This window comes from Camarhynchus parvulus, chromosome 11, assembly GCF_901933205.1.
Source record: "Camarhynchus parvulus chromosome 11, STF_HiC, whole genome shotgun sequence".
Classification (NCBI taxonomy): Eukaryota; Metazoa; Chordata; class Aves; order Passeriformes; family Thraupidae; genus Camarhynchus; species Camarhynchus parvulus.
In genome coordinates, this window is record NC_044581.1 from 7,413,847 (window position 1) to 7,427,310 (window position 13,464).

At 41.5% G+C, this 13,464-nt stretch overlaps 1 protein-coding gene and 1 non-coding gene across 11 annotated transcripts in view; both read right to left on the reverse strand.

Annotated features, from left to right (window-relative positions):
• Positions 1-13,464, reverse strand: part of CNOT1 (CCR4-NOT transcription complex subunit 1) — a 55,936-nt gene that overhangs the window by 10,755 nt on the left and 31,717 nt on the right. For 6 of the 10 annotated variants that reach the window (XM_030955708.1, XM_030955706.1, XM_030955707.1 and 3 more), the window contains exons 23-37: positions 12,312-12,542; positions 10,954-11,094; positions 10,104-10,283; positions 8,921-9,037; positions 8,412-8,522; positions 7,733-7,810; positions 7,237-7,414; positions 6,605-6,735; positions 5,963-6,259; positions 4,344-4,484; positions 4,147-4,251; positions 3,488-3,607; positions 2,671-2,865; positions 788-930; positions 82-190 (exon numbers count right to left, since the gene is read on the reverse strand). In XM_030955708.1, the coding sequence (XP_030811568.1) occupies positions 82-190; positions 788-930; positions 2,671-2,865; positions 3,488-3,607; positions 4,147-4,251; positions 4,344-4,484; positions 5,963-6,259; positions 6,605-6,735; positions 7,237-7,414; positions 7,733-7,810; positions 8,412-8,522; positions 8,921-9,037; positions 10,104-10,283; positions 10,954-11,094; positions 12,312-12,542 (2,277 nt within the window). The remainder of the gene's footprint in view (positions 1-81; positions 191-787; positions 931-2,670; positions 2,866-3,487; positions 3,608-4,146; positions 4,252-4,343; positions 4,485-5,962; positions 6,260-6,604; positions 6,736-7,236; positions 7,415-7,732; positions 7,811-8,411; positions 8,523-8,920; positions 9,038-10,103; positions 10,284-10,953; positions 11,095-12,311; positions 12,543-13,464) is intronic. The other 4 variants (XM_030955705.1, XM_030955711.1, XM_030955712.1 and 1 more) reach the window with 1 other exon arrangement.
• Positions 9,467-9,605, reverse strand: LOC115908085. The gene has a single exon (XR_004061089.1). It is a non-coding gene; the product is annotated as a small nucleolar RNA SNORA46 (small nucleolar RNA).

Here is a 13,464-nt window from a genome sequence, read left to right on the forward strand (position 1 = left end):
TGAAAAAGACAGAGTTCAACCACAGATCTTACAGTGGAGTGAGTGCATCCCTCCTCCTTTAAAAGAGCATATTCTCTTTACCTGAGCCAAGTGAAGGTCATACTGCTGCATGTTAACAAGGTGATTGCGGATTAGCAGCTCCACAGCCTCCACGTTGTATTTGTACTCGTCTCTGCATTCAATCAGGCACCTGAAGAATTGGACTTCTTACAAAAAGTATACTTGAACAACACAGTTTAAGTGAAACAACTAAAATCTAGTACTTCAGAAACTGTGACATTCACTGTCATTCATTGCCCAGCTTCAAAAGAAGCCTCTTCTAGAGCATTCTCTAAGGTAATGCTGAAGTTCAGAACAGTCAAACTCAAGCATCTATTGCCCTGCACAACTGGTCACAAGAGCCCTTCAAGAGCTTCAGTTTATTCAGCATAAGAAGTCTCTCTTCCAAGGATGAATTGGCAGATCTGCCTAGCTGAAGCTTCTGCTGCAGGCATATGCCATGTCACATTGTTTGTGACAGCACAGAGATACTCTCTGCAAAATCAGGGGAAAAAAAAAGCCCACACCATGCTCTAAAGCTTAATTCCATTCAGGATTCCTATCATGTTTTGGGATGAACCAGCATTATCAGAAGATCTAGTTAATTTTGACAAAAAAAGCTGGTTACTTTTTGTCTGTCTAAATTGCAGCAAAGCAAAATATTAACAGGCAGAAAATCCAGAGTAATACAGGAATTCCCCAAAGATGGTCAAAGCTACATTAATGTTCTTGCTGCCTTGTAACTGACCTAGTGATTTGTTTGTTACACCATGGAGATCCATAGGCACGGCCATCCTGCAGAGCCTTCAGCACCAGCAGGTGACACTCACGGTAGCGAAGCAGGAGGTCAGCGTCAGCCCCACTGGTGGCATCCAGCAAGCCCTCTACAGCCTAGAATAGATGCAACCTGTTAGCAGAGGGAAAAACCAGTCCTCTTCCAAATCTTCTGCACATTACATCAGCAAGAGCTATCACCAGAAGACATGAAAAAAAATCAATTTAATTGTGCTGACCTCTTGAAAAGAATGTGTGAGATTTTAGCAGCTACTGTGGCATCTATACATGCACTGTACACAGCTATGCTATCAGAAACAAACCTACAGGTCTCTCTATGCCCCACTAGCTTTGTATGCACACCAAATACCATGACAGACCCTGTTCCTCTGTGCTGCAGTCTCCCTAAGTCAATGCCTCCTCAAGCAATTCTGCATACAGCTCATGGAAAACTACCTGAGAAAATATTTACAGAACCTGCCAGAGGTAAGTGAGCAGCTTCCTTAGAGAAAGAGCTGCAACACTCAGAGATGCATCTGTGTTAGTCTACAACAAATGGAGAATGAGTTTTACATGGGCAACACAATTTATTTGGTCAAGTTCTAGTCAGGACTGGATCCTTTAATAGGTAAAAACACTAGCAGACAAGAAGGAAGAGTCTCCCTCCAGCTCTCAGCTACCTCTGATTTGGCACTGTTCTTGGATCCTCATGCAGACAGCTCAGTATCCTTACACTATTCTCAAGTGGATTTTTCTCTATGTCTGTCACTTGTTCTACACTACTACACAGGCACTGATGCCAGCTCAGATCACAGAGCTCACTGCAACACTTCCCACTGGTGCAGCCTACAAATTCTGGCTGGGATGGAGTTAATTTGCTTTATAGCAGCCCATATGGTGCTGTGCTTTGGATTTGTGCTGAACAAGTGTTGAAAACACAGCACAGTTCTGCCAGTTACTGAGCAGCACTAGCACAGGATCAAGGCTTTTTCTTTCCCCCTCTGCTCCCTCCACCACTGGGTAGGCTGGGGATGGACAAGAGGCTGGGAAGCAACACAGCCAGGACAGCTGACCCAAATTGAATAAAGAGATGTTCTATACCATATGACATCATGTTCAGCAATAAAAGCTCAGGGAAAGGAGGATGAAAAACAGCATTCATGGTTCTGATGTTTGCCTTTCCAGGCAAATGTCACATGTGCTGAAGCCCTGCTTTGAGGGGAGTAGCTGGACATCTCCCTGCTGATGGGAAGTAGAGATTTTAGTTTCATTTGTGCAAATGGCCTTTACTTTCCCTATTAAACTGTCATAATCTGAACAAATATCATCTAGTCTTCCCTGTGTTTTCTCTGTATCCTGCAGAAAAGCAGAAAGAGGAAGCAGCTGGATGGATGTTGGGCAGCTGGCCAGGGTCAACCCACCATGCACAGTCATATATCAGTCACTGCAAAATAAACCCCAAGTGTGCCACTAGAAATCTAGTACTAGGCTCAATACTATCTACCTACAAGTGCAGTTCAAACCCCTTTTTAGCTTCCACATCATCCTGAAATAAGACCACTCTGGACTGCAACAGCTCTCTACTTGCCAAATCTGAACAAAACTAAGTCCCAGGATTCTGTACACCTGCTTCTTCCACTGCAGTCTCAACACTATGTGTACAATACCCTATGTGAACACAACAGCTCCCTCCCAAATCTTATTTATCAGATTTCCAAACACAGCAGTTCAGTACTGTTCACCCAGCAAGTTCCACAGGATGCAGGAAGAAACAAGGTCACCAGCAAGACAATCCATGAACTAGGTGAGTAATAAATGCTAAGCAAGCTGTTACAGAGATGAGTAGCCAACATTCACCTTCTGCAGTAGTCCAAGTGCAGCAATCGCATCCCGGGAGTTCCGAGCCACCACCACTGCCTCCAAGAGGCTGCGCAGTGCTTGGACTTGAGGATTCATGGCCAGGGTGTGTGGAATGGATTGCAGGTGCTGCTCCAGTTCTGTCATACATTTGTCATAAATCTGTGCTACATCATCTGTAGCCCAAGCTTGCTGCTTAAGAGAAAGTGAGAATCAGTGATTTTTGCAAGGATTGCATTTTTGACACTCAAATACTGACTGACTGGCTCTGGGCAGGGACATCTTCCATTGGAGCAGGTTGCTCAAAGCTGCACCCAACCTGGCTTTGAACACTTCAGGGATGGGCCATCTACAGCTTCTTCAGACAACTTCTTCCAGTGCCTCACCACCCTCACAGGGAAGAAGTTCCTCCTAACATCTAATCTAAACCTGTCCTCTTTCAGTTGGAAGCCATTCCCTCTTGCTCTGTCAGTAAGGCTTTACGTATGCATACAAAAACATGTTAATTATCATAAATTTCAGACTTGCCATCCATGACCTTCAAAAGTAACCTGAGATGTGAATAAAATGTTTCAGCGCAATTAAAACTACATGTAGTAATCCCGAACTGCAGAATTTGTCCCAATCTGGATCACAGATCCCCAAGACTGGATGGAACCATTACTTTGTCTTTAGAACAAATGCATTTTTTCAAGCACCATCCCCAAACAATACAAACGCTTGACTCTTATGAGTCCTTCTAACAAAAACACAAGTTCTGCAACAGTCTCCAAAACAGCTATAGTACTCTCAAGCTGATTAATTCAGAAACCTCTACCTTCATAGGCTGAGCCAAGAATCCTGTAGGCTGAGTTAAGTCATTGGTGGGCAAGAAGCCAGGGACATTGCGTGCAAATTCTTCATAAACAGCCAGCTGTTTTGGGTCCACACCTCCAACCTTTGCAACAAAAGGAACAGGCAATTAACTCATTTGTAAGACTGAGGCAATAAAAACTGAGGGCAGCTTGTGTAGCAGGTAGCTACTCCTAAACAAAGTGGCCTAGACATGAAGTAGGATTCAACTGCTCTGCATGGAGGTCCTATCTCTCCTTCCACACCTCCTAAGAGGTGGATTTTGCTCTAAAAATGAGACTCACATTCCCAGAAACAGAAATAACTGAATACTGAGAAATGCTCAGCTGAAAGCACATGGTATGTCCTTTAAAAGGAAGAACATAGAAAGGGGACAAAAGAAAATAAAATATAAAGACAACAAAACAGTGAGAGGAAATGCACAGAAATAGAGACTCAAGGAATTGAGAAAATTATATAAACACTCAATTTGGAATAATGTATTTATGTGTTTCCACAATAATCAAAATAACAGCAGCTGCACTGTTAGGCAAGACTAACAATATATGATTACTCAGCCGATGCTGTGCCATCCACTTTTCCTTATCAGGAGGGAAAGAAGAGCAGCATCAGAAGAGAACTCACCTTTAACCGGATCTGCTCTGGCATCCGCTCAGCCTGGTACGTTAACACAACAGGATCACAGTAGCGCCGCCCCTCTTGCCTAGCATGCTTCCTGAGCTCAAATTCCTGCCAAAAACACAAACACCACACTGCATTTTACACAGCCCTCTGGATGTGTATGAGCACACAGGATACTTCTTCAACAGTCCCATACTTACAGTTGCGAGCCTCTTGTCCATCTCAGGACCTGCCTTTTCCACAGCTGTCTTCTGGATAAAGCAGCAGGCAAGCTCACAGTTATCCTGTGCTAACTGGGCAGCTGCCTGCTCCATCATGTCCCTCTGCTGTGGGGAGGCTGCCTATTGAAAATCACAATAATCAGTGAAAAATGTAAAATTTCCCTGTATATAACTAGCCTTAAAATCTGCACCACTGCTTACACAGAACACCAGCAATAAAAAGGAATGCTCTTAGGATCACACTCCCTTCCCATAGAATATACAATATTAAATTTAATTTTGCATAGCTTTGAATAAAACATGTAGGCAAGACGACAGTAAAGACTTTCAACAAGGAACAAAACAGCAGGAGTCCTCCATCTTCTCCACCTACCCATCTCCAGGGCACAGAAATAAAGGCCTGCTTTAGACAGACACACACAGAGTGATGCTAATGCAGGGAAGGCTTTGCATCACAGTAGAAGTTTTTCTACTTCCTAGGCTGCAATTGGAAGATATAAAGGTGCACCACTAACAGTGCAAAAGAGCAGTCCTAAGCCTTCTTCAGTGGGTTCCTTTTCTGATAAGGAATCAGATTTTCTTCCTTCCTTCCCAGAGTCTGCTTTATGAGAACCCTGAAGAGATGCACTTATTCTCCAGGGTGCAAAGCAGCAACTTCCACTAGAAATGGAATACATCTATAAAGGCAGCCTGTCCCATCTACTTGGACTTCATTGTCTGCAAACAGCTCTTCTATTAATTCCTGAAAATTACACCATTTCTGTTAAACCATTTCATAACAATAAGCCAGAAAACAATTCTGAGATGCCTCATACAGAGCCTTTTCTGCAACAAAATGTTTTCTAAAATTATCCCTTTAAAACTTCCTTGGATCAAAACTCGATTTGCACCAATGTCATACATCTTCAGGGATAAAATAAAACTGATTAATTTCTAATTGCTGAAAGTACAGCTGTGTCTTGATCTTTCCAAGATCCTTATGCTCTTGTGCCTGTTGCTGATACTGATGGCAAGAATTCTGTAGCAGCTGCTGTTGTGGTCAGCAGTTCACAGGCTGGTCCACACTGTTTAGTTCAAACTTGCTTCATTAAGAGACCTGATAACAGCCTCTAAAAAACCCAAAGAACTCACAAGCTGTGCAGAAGAGTCTAAACTACCTATCTGCTAACAGCACAAGTAAATAAAATCTGCCTGGAGCATGCATGATGAAACAATCCAAGATATCACCAAAATCAATTCGGTCCTCCACACTTTAGCTTTTCTGCCTCAAACCCTGCAGAAAGTGCAAGCCTCCAAGGCTTCCATGAGGTGATTAAACTGGAGAGAATACTGGGCAAAATAAAAAGATAGTCAGAAAGTTTTTGTGCCATTTAGTAAGATCTATCATCTCAGTTTAAGGGTGCTTGACCTGGAATCACAACACCTTTTTCCACTGTAATTCCACAAGAGTCACAAAATTATACCCAGTAAATTCATCCCCATGCTAGTTAAGCCACACAATGAATTAACAAGTCTCCATTGTAGAGAACTGATTTACTAATGCTGGATGCCTACAGTCCCCTAAGTTGGATATAAACTCCAAATGATGGGGCTCTTACCCTCAGTGCAGTAGCAAAGCTATTTTTCAAGTTGGTAGCTATGCTCATCAGCAAAGGCTCCCTGCAGGTAATCATGGCCATGCCAGCGGTCAGGTTCCTCATCATGTGGTGAGCGGCCACACGCATCCGGGACTCCTCGGAATCCAGGGCAAAGTCCTTCCTGACTATCTGCTCACAGGTGGTCATGGCAATCTTGATGGACCTGTCCACCACAGGATGGACGAGGTCCTGCACCGCCCGCTCGATGGCCTGCCGCACACACTGCTTCAGCTGCGGGTGTGCTTGGAACAGTGGAATCTGCAGTGCATGAGGAGAGGGGAGAGAATGAAGTACACTGGAATCCCACCTACCCAAACATCCACATCTTCTCAATGACTCATAAGTGCACTGTCATAGCATGTGCAGTACTTCCATGTTCCCCATGCAGCTATTACAGTATTTGATAAATCTGAAACTGGAACAAATTATTATTTTTCTAACCAAGTTGCAACTGAGTAACAATGCAAAGGTTGACTTAAGAGGTGAGCTGCTAACTGGACAAAAGGAGCACAGAGGCTCCTTTTATACTGATAGCTCCCACCAGCTGAGATCTGCATCAACCCTGGCTGTAGGATAGCAAACTAAATCAGCTCTAAAACTTACCGTTGGATTTAAGGTAATGTGTGGAGCCAAGCCTCCTAAAGAATAGACGTTGATGTCATGGTAACTGTACTGGGGCTGTGGAGGAACCGTGGCTGTACAAGTGGTGCTGGTAGCTGGAGTTGTAGAAGCAGCTGGAGAACACAAGTAGGTTTGTACTGAGACACTATGAAACCACAGTGAAAAGCAACTGCTTATAAAACAAGTACATAATTCTTATTTAAACCAGGAAACAACCTCAAAATAAAAGATTTGCAGTTTGATCATGAAACCTCCTAAACGTACCAAGCAACCTGCATTCTCCATTTGCCTAATAATTAGTATCAAAGTAGCTTCAGTACATTTTAAGAGAGCTGTTTATTATGACAGTTTTAGCACCTGGTGTATTGTTAATAGGAGGGAGTCTAAGGAGTAGCTACACAAACATAATACAGAATTTAGTCCTCATGATGGCTTCCATTCCCTTCCCATCTCCAAACTCTGTAAACCTGTTTCTTACAAAACTATTCAAGTGCTCCCAAGCACTCAGGAATATTACAATAGCATATGTAGCTTCATATTCTAGTTTTTGATAGCAAAACTGGTCTTATTTGAACTTTAACAATGCAGTTCTGGATTCTATGAGATGTACTTACTGGTTGTTGTGATGGGTGGTAGCTCTTCTGGCTGCTTCACATCCTTCTTTGGAGCAGACAGCTGCTCATCCAGATTTTTCAGACGATCCTTATCTTTCAGGAGACTTCCAGGTTTCAGCTCATTGATGTCTAGTGCAAGATTCTTGCAGAGCACCTCAATCTCAAACTTCAGATTCAACTGCAAAACAACTCTAGTTTAGGTCATGTCACAAGGAAAATACCCAAAACATCTACTGAGCCACCTGACTCCCAAACTCCCCATTCTAATGCCACCCCTTTCAGAGACCAACAATGACTGAGGATTAGACAACTATCTTGATGCTGACCTCAAGGAGAAGAGTTTCATCCAAGTTATACCAAATCAAGCAATTCCCAAGCAATCTCACTATGCTAAAGCAGTGAGGAGGACTGCTTAGTCCTTCATAACATCCTTCTTGAGTAGTATGTCAATAAAACCTTACACTCAGAAGTTACAGAAAAAAATCCAGTAATTTACTTTTAGATCATGTTCCTGATGTAGCTCAGCTAAAACATTCATAATGGCCATTGTCCATGGGTTTGGAGGCCTGAAGACCTACAAGAGAAAGAAGAGAGCAGGATTACAGAAACTTCTTGAATCATCTGGATAGTTTATGACTGGAAATGTTTGAAACACAAGCAGCTATGTGTGCATACAGCCATGGAAACCTTTGTACAGTTGTGATTAGAGTAGAATTTAGTATTTTAGTAATAATTATTCCAGTAATTCAGTATAACTAGAAATACATTAGGAACTTAAGTGAAAAACTGGAAACACAATGACCTGGTCCTTCTTGAAATATCAGTTCTATGTCAACCAGAACCGACAAGCTGATCAGGATCAAAGTGGGTGGGAGAAAAAAACCAAAACAAACTAGGAATAAATATATCCTAGAATCTCGTCAATGGCATCCTTCCATTTCTCAATGGAGTTCTGTTCAGGGATACCACAGTACATTTCAGCTAACACCATCTATTAAAAATGCATGGCCATGTACTTTCCCTCCACACAAGGAGCACTCCTTGACTTTATGCTTTTATATCCCTTTTCTTTCTCTCCACTGAATTCAATCAGTTTTCATTTTGTGACAAAAGCTGATTACTCCCTGCAATATTTTGCCATTTGAGCAATAACTCTGTCTGACAAAGACACTTACCAAACTCCTGACACTGGATTCTAAAACTTTGGCAACAAATGGCACTACATAAAGCAATTCCTGCTGTCCCTTAACATATGCTTCCAGTAGTAGTGACTTCACATCCAAATCCTGAAAAACAATTGAAGAGGGAATGAGGGTAGAGAAAACAGCAAACACACCACACAATTCCACTAATACACTGCTTCCTTTTCAGATACAGGTAAGGCTGAGTCAAGACAGCCCTTGAATTTTACAGATTGCTAAGCAGCAGTTACTTTTTGAACAAAGATTTATACACCTACATTTTTACATGGATTAACAAGCTTTTGCCAAAATAAATTTAGCTACTAACTTTCCTGATATAAAAAAAAAATTAGAAGTGTTAAATAACCAACTCTGGAGTCATACTTTGAACTAGGCACATAAAAGAGGCACCAGAAAGATGGTAAGATTTCCCAAATAGCCTATGCTACTGCATAACAGCATACCAGTTCATGCCAAGGCAATCTGTAAAGACAGAAGCTCACCGTGTGCAAGATGGGCTTATTTTTAGCCATCGTTATCATTCCCAGCCAGTGGCCAAGGTTCTTTAACAAGGAACGGTCTGAGAAGTTGGCTGCAGCTTTATCTGATGTCAATAGCACCTAACAAAGAATAAAAAAAAGCATCTCAAGCAGCAAGTAGAAGATAACCAGACTCCAAATCCAACAGCTGATCTGAATGAAGGCAAAGTTTAGAACATTAAGTTCTGAGCTTCAGACACATGACAAAGATACTTGAACAGCTTTCACTTCAAGGCAGCACTCCGTAGATCTGCACTGTAATGACTACAGAATTTCTTTCTTTAAAAGGATCAAAAAAAGAGGATTATGTTTTCCCAGACCTTACCATTTATTCTGTTGAGACTGTTACAACTACTCCCATAGCTGAGTGTAACTTGTGCTTCCTCTTAATGCCTCATCACAGACCTGAAGGCTACAGTTTAACCTTCCAGGGAGACCATCTCATTGTCATGTCGAAGCATAAATCATGTCATCATGTCATAAATCATAAAACAAGTATTCTGCTGTTAGTTCTGTTCCTTAACTCCAGAGGAGCATCAGCTGAACAGAGCAGGGTCAGCTGTATCCTCAAGAGCCAGGAGATGCTTTTGCACTACAGCGTAACCCACGGTGGTCAGGAAATCCCACCAACAGGTTTAAAAATAGTGCATTCTTTACAAACTTGTTTCATCTGGTCATCACTTCTGGGCTATTGCTTCCTCCCCCCATCCACATTATCTTAGCCCTCCAATAAATTTTGGCTTTTACACCCCCATTTTCTAAATACACAATTTCCCCCCCCATTCCTCTTGGGCCAAAAGAGCAGAGTGTCATTTTCTATCTTTGCACTTTCCTCCACAGAAAACAACTAGACCATAAGCAATTTTCCCCTGGGTTATAATTTGCAAACCTCACACAAATTTGAAGTCCACCTACATAAATTAATTCAAATGCAAATTTGCCCTCCTGTTACACAATTTAAGTCTTTCATGTGTTCCTAACTGAAAAGAATCCTAGTATTCCTAAAGATAATCTGTAAGTTGAATGGTAAACTAGAAAGAGTATTTTTGAATGATATTCTGTATTTGAGAATAAGCACCACACAATCAAATAGCATCAGGAGAACAGCACGCTCCTGTGTTGCCTTTAGAAAACTTGCACTACTCACCTTGATATTTCTGTAGGTTTCATTCAGAACCATTTTATTAAACTCTGGATTCTTAAGTGTGTCAAGGAAGTTTGAATACAAGCTGTGAAAGTTAGGCTCAATACTGACTCTCTTCATCACAAGATACTGTGATACCCAAGGCATGAACTCTTCTTTCACTGTTTCCTTCAATTCTTCCACCTGTGCTCAAACCAAAGACAAAGCACACCACAGAACAGATGAGAAGATAAAACCTTCTGAGGTCAGCTCTGACCAACATACAGTTTATGGTCAGTCAACTGCTTCTAACGCTAAGGTTGTTTTTCTATCAAAAAATAAGTATTTGAAATCAGTGTCTCATTATCCAAAGATCTGGTCAACCAGTAAGGACTCAAGCATGAAATCAGCAAGGTATAACAATTCACCTCTCCTTCACTTGCCAGCTTTTTACCAGACAACTGGAAATAAATGCTGTCACCTTACCAGTTCAGGCCATCCATTCACAAGACAACAGCACAAGTGGCAGCAGGATTGTACACCTCAACTAGTTCAGAAAATTCCCCTAATTTCTGAATACTAGAGCTTAACCTTGCAACATTTAATGGTATCCAGACCATTTATGATGTGAATGTTTATTTAAGATTAGGAACAGGTATCTTTTACCCATCTCTCCTCTCCCTGGAAAATTTTATTTCCAAAGATGTTTAAGCACAAAGTGCTGAAAACTATAATTTCTTTACAGTGTGCTCCCTCCTGAAGTTTTTCAAGTTAGAATTTTGTAGAAGTATCATTGCCCACACTTAAAAATGAATTTATAAAAAAAGGATTAAGAGCATAAAAACTATTTTTACTAGCAATCTTTCATACTTGCCTTCTGTGTCATATTTGACTGGGACAGATTATTGAAGATGAAAGCAATTTTTTCCTGGACATTCTCTGGAGGTTCCACAATCCTCTCTGTTTGATCTGTTGCTACTAACAGCGTATCAATGTTGGTAGTATTAATGGAAGGCTGGAAAGAGAACAAGAAGTTAAGCATAAACAATACCTAGAGGTGACATCAAAATAAACTTTTGCTCTGTTCTATCAAGCAAAAATAGAATTGCGCTTTGTCAGGGGACATCTACTGTCTCAGATTCATTTTCAGCAGCACTCTGAAGGAGCCAAGTGATTTTTTTATTCTAAAAATTATGATCAATACTCAGCAGAAGAATGCTGCTGCAGAAAAAGCCTCTACATGCACATAAAATAGGTGCAACTGCAATGGCACCCTTTAGGCCTTTAAGCCTGCGTACAATTATAGCTTGGAGAAAATTCACAACACAATAGTGAGCAGCACTTAACACAGCAGGGAGGCTCCAGGAGCACTTCAGTGCTGATTTGGGAAGGAGAAATCCCAGAGATTCATTCTGAGACCAGGTTCTCATTCTGAGTTGCCAGCTTAAGTCAACAGAGTGTGATCCTGGTCCCTACAGCTGCAGGTCTGGACCCCAGGGCTTAGCATCTGGTACATTGCAATTAAGGGAAAAGGCGATGCAGCTTTCAGTATGAATCCTGACTGGAGTTTAAATGGGAAAACAAACACCTCAAAATAACAGGTTTCTACAGGATATAATCAGGTGTGAAAGACATTCATAGCTACACTAATGACTGCCCCCCAAGAGTGTTCACACTTTCAGCTGCGTTTGGCTTTTGCCTCCTTTACAGAGACCTGTTCAAAGACAGTCCCAGGCAGAAAGACAGGTGCCCCAAAACTTTCTGTGCAATAGCCAATTCTATCTATCTGCCAACTCTGTAATAACTCCGACAAGCTTCAGAGTTGTTTACACGAGTTACCAAAGATGTGAAAAACCTAATGCAGTTAGAACTGTGTCAGATGTGCGCAGTGAGTGTTCTTAAGTCCCAAGCAGAATAGAAGCTGCCAACTATTTTAAGAGTCCTGTTGCAAGTCATTAATAGAAATGATGTTTCTGTAATTGTCCTTGTAATTACAGCCTCTAGAACACATTTCAACTTGACCCCAAAGTAATTGGGTAGTTTGATGATGAAAAATGCCTTCTCTCTACAAAAATGTTGGCCACACCTTAAAAGGTTACATGTTTTAAATCAAAAATAAGGATCACAGTTTGAAAATCTGTAGTACACAAATTAAAAGAGATTCAGTCTGTATGTACTCGGTCCAGAGCAGCATCTGCCCCTCTGGGAAGGGCACAAAGACACAAAGCTCACCGGCACATCTTTCTTGAAGCTGACTCCAGTTGGTCGGGTGATCGTAATGGTTTTTGCAACGGTGGTGGTGGTTGAGGTGGTCACTATAGTGCTGACTTGGCCAGCAAGAGGAGCTTTTGCTGGAACCTGGGCCTGGGCCTGAGCCTGGGCAAGTGCAATACTTCCAGGGGTGGTGATTGAACCCTGCATCTTCACAGGAGGATCTCTGGATTGCTGTCCATACTCTATGTACTAAAATAGGGTGAACAAGCACATACAAGATTTCACATGCAGCAACAGAACTATAGGCTGATTTTCAGCATGAGCACTATAAAGGTTTGCCAACAATCATTAAAATATTTGACAGTCTTGCCATAAAGGAATCTCTAAATACAACTGTATATCCTGATAAAGCACATCCTGTCACTATGGACTTTTTTACTGCAGAGGAGCCTCAAGCTCTGCCTCTGGCTGCAACAAATTAATGTCAAGCATCACAAGACCTAACATGCTTAATATTTTACAGGAGCACTACCTAAAAAACTCCATCCCTATCCCTTCAAGCCTAGAACAGCAGAACAAAAGAGGAAAAAGAGCCCAAGAACAATGTGTGAATATCAAGAAGTGGGCTACAAAGCAGGGAAGAAGTCTTCTGCAAGGACTCTGACAGCTAGATAGAATAGTCTGCAGCTCACTATTAATAAGGAAAACCACAGTGCAGAAATAGCCAACTTTTAGATATTACATCTTCTGAAATAGCTTTTCTCCCACTGCTATACATTTCCCCAGAAACTGGAAACATCAGACTGTCATTTAAGGGGTACAGTCTAAAAGCTGTTAGTGAAACCAAGACTGCTACTGGACTTGGCAGCTTCGGGTGAAGCCTCTACCTTAATGTCAGTGCCAAACATTTTTCCTTATTTAGCTCATGCTCTTAAGCTCTGCTACTGGGATCAGTTTTTCTGTATTTCTACCAATAAAAGCACATGCAAGGCAGACACCGTGTGATGAACACTGTTTTGGACAACAAGGTATTCCCATGGCTCTCAGACCTTCAGGAAAGAAATTTTTCCTGGATTATTTTATCAGGTCTAAGTATGAAATTGTATAAAGCCAGCTGAATGACCTCTATTTTAGACTAAAACTCCAAATCTTTAAGAGACTGGAATATGAA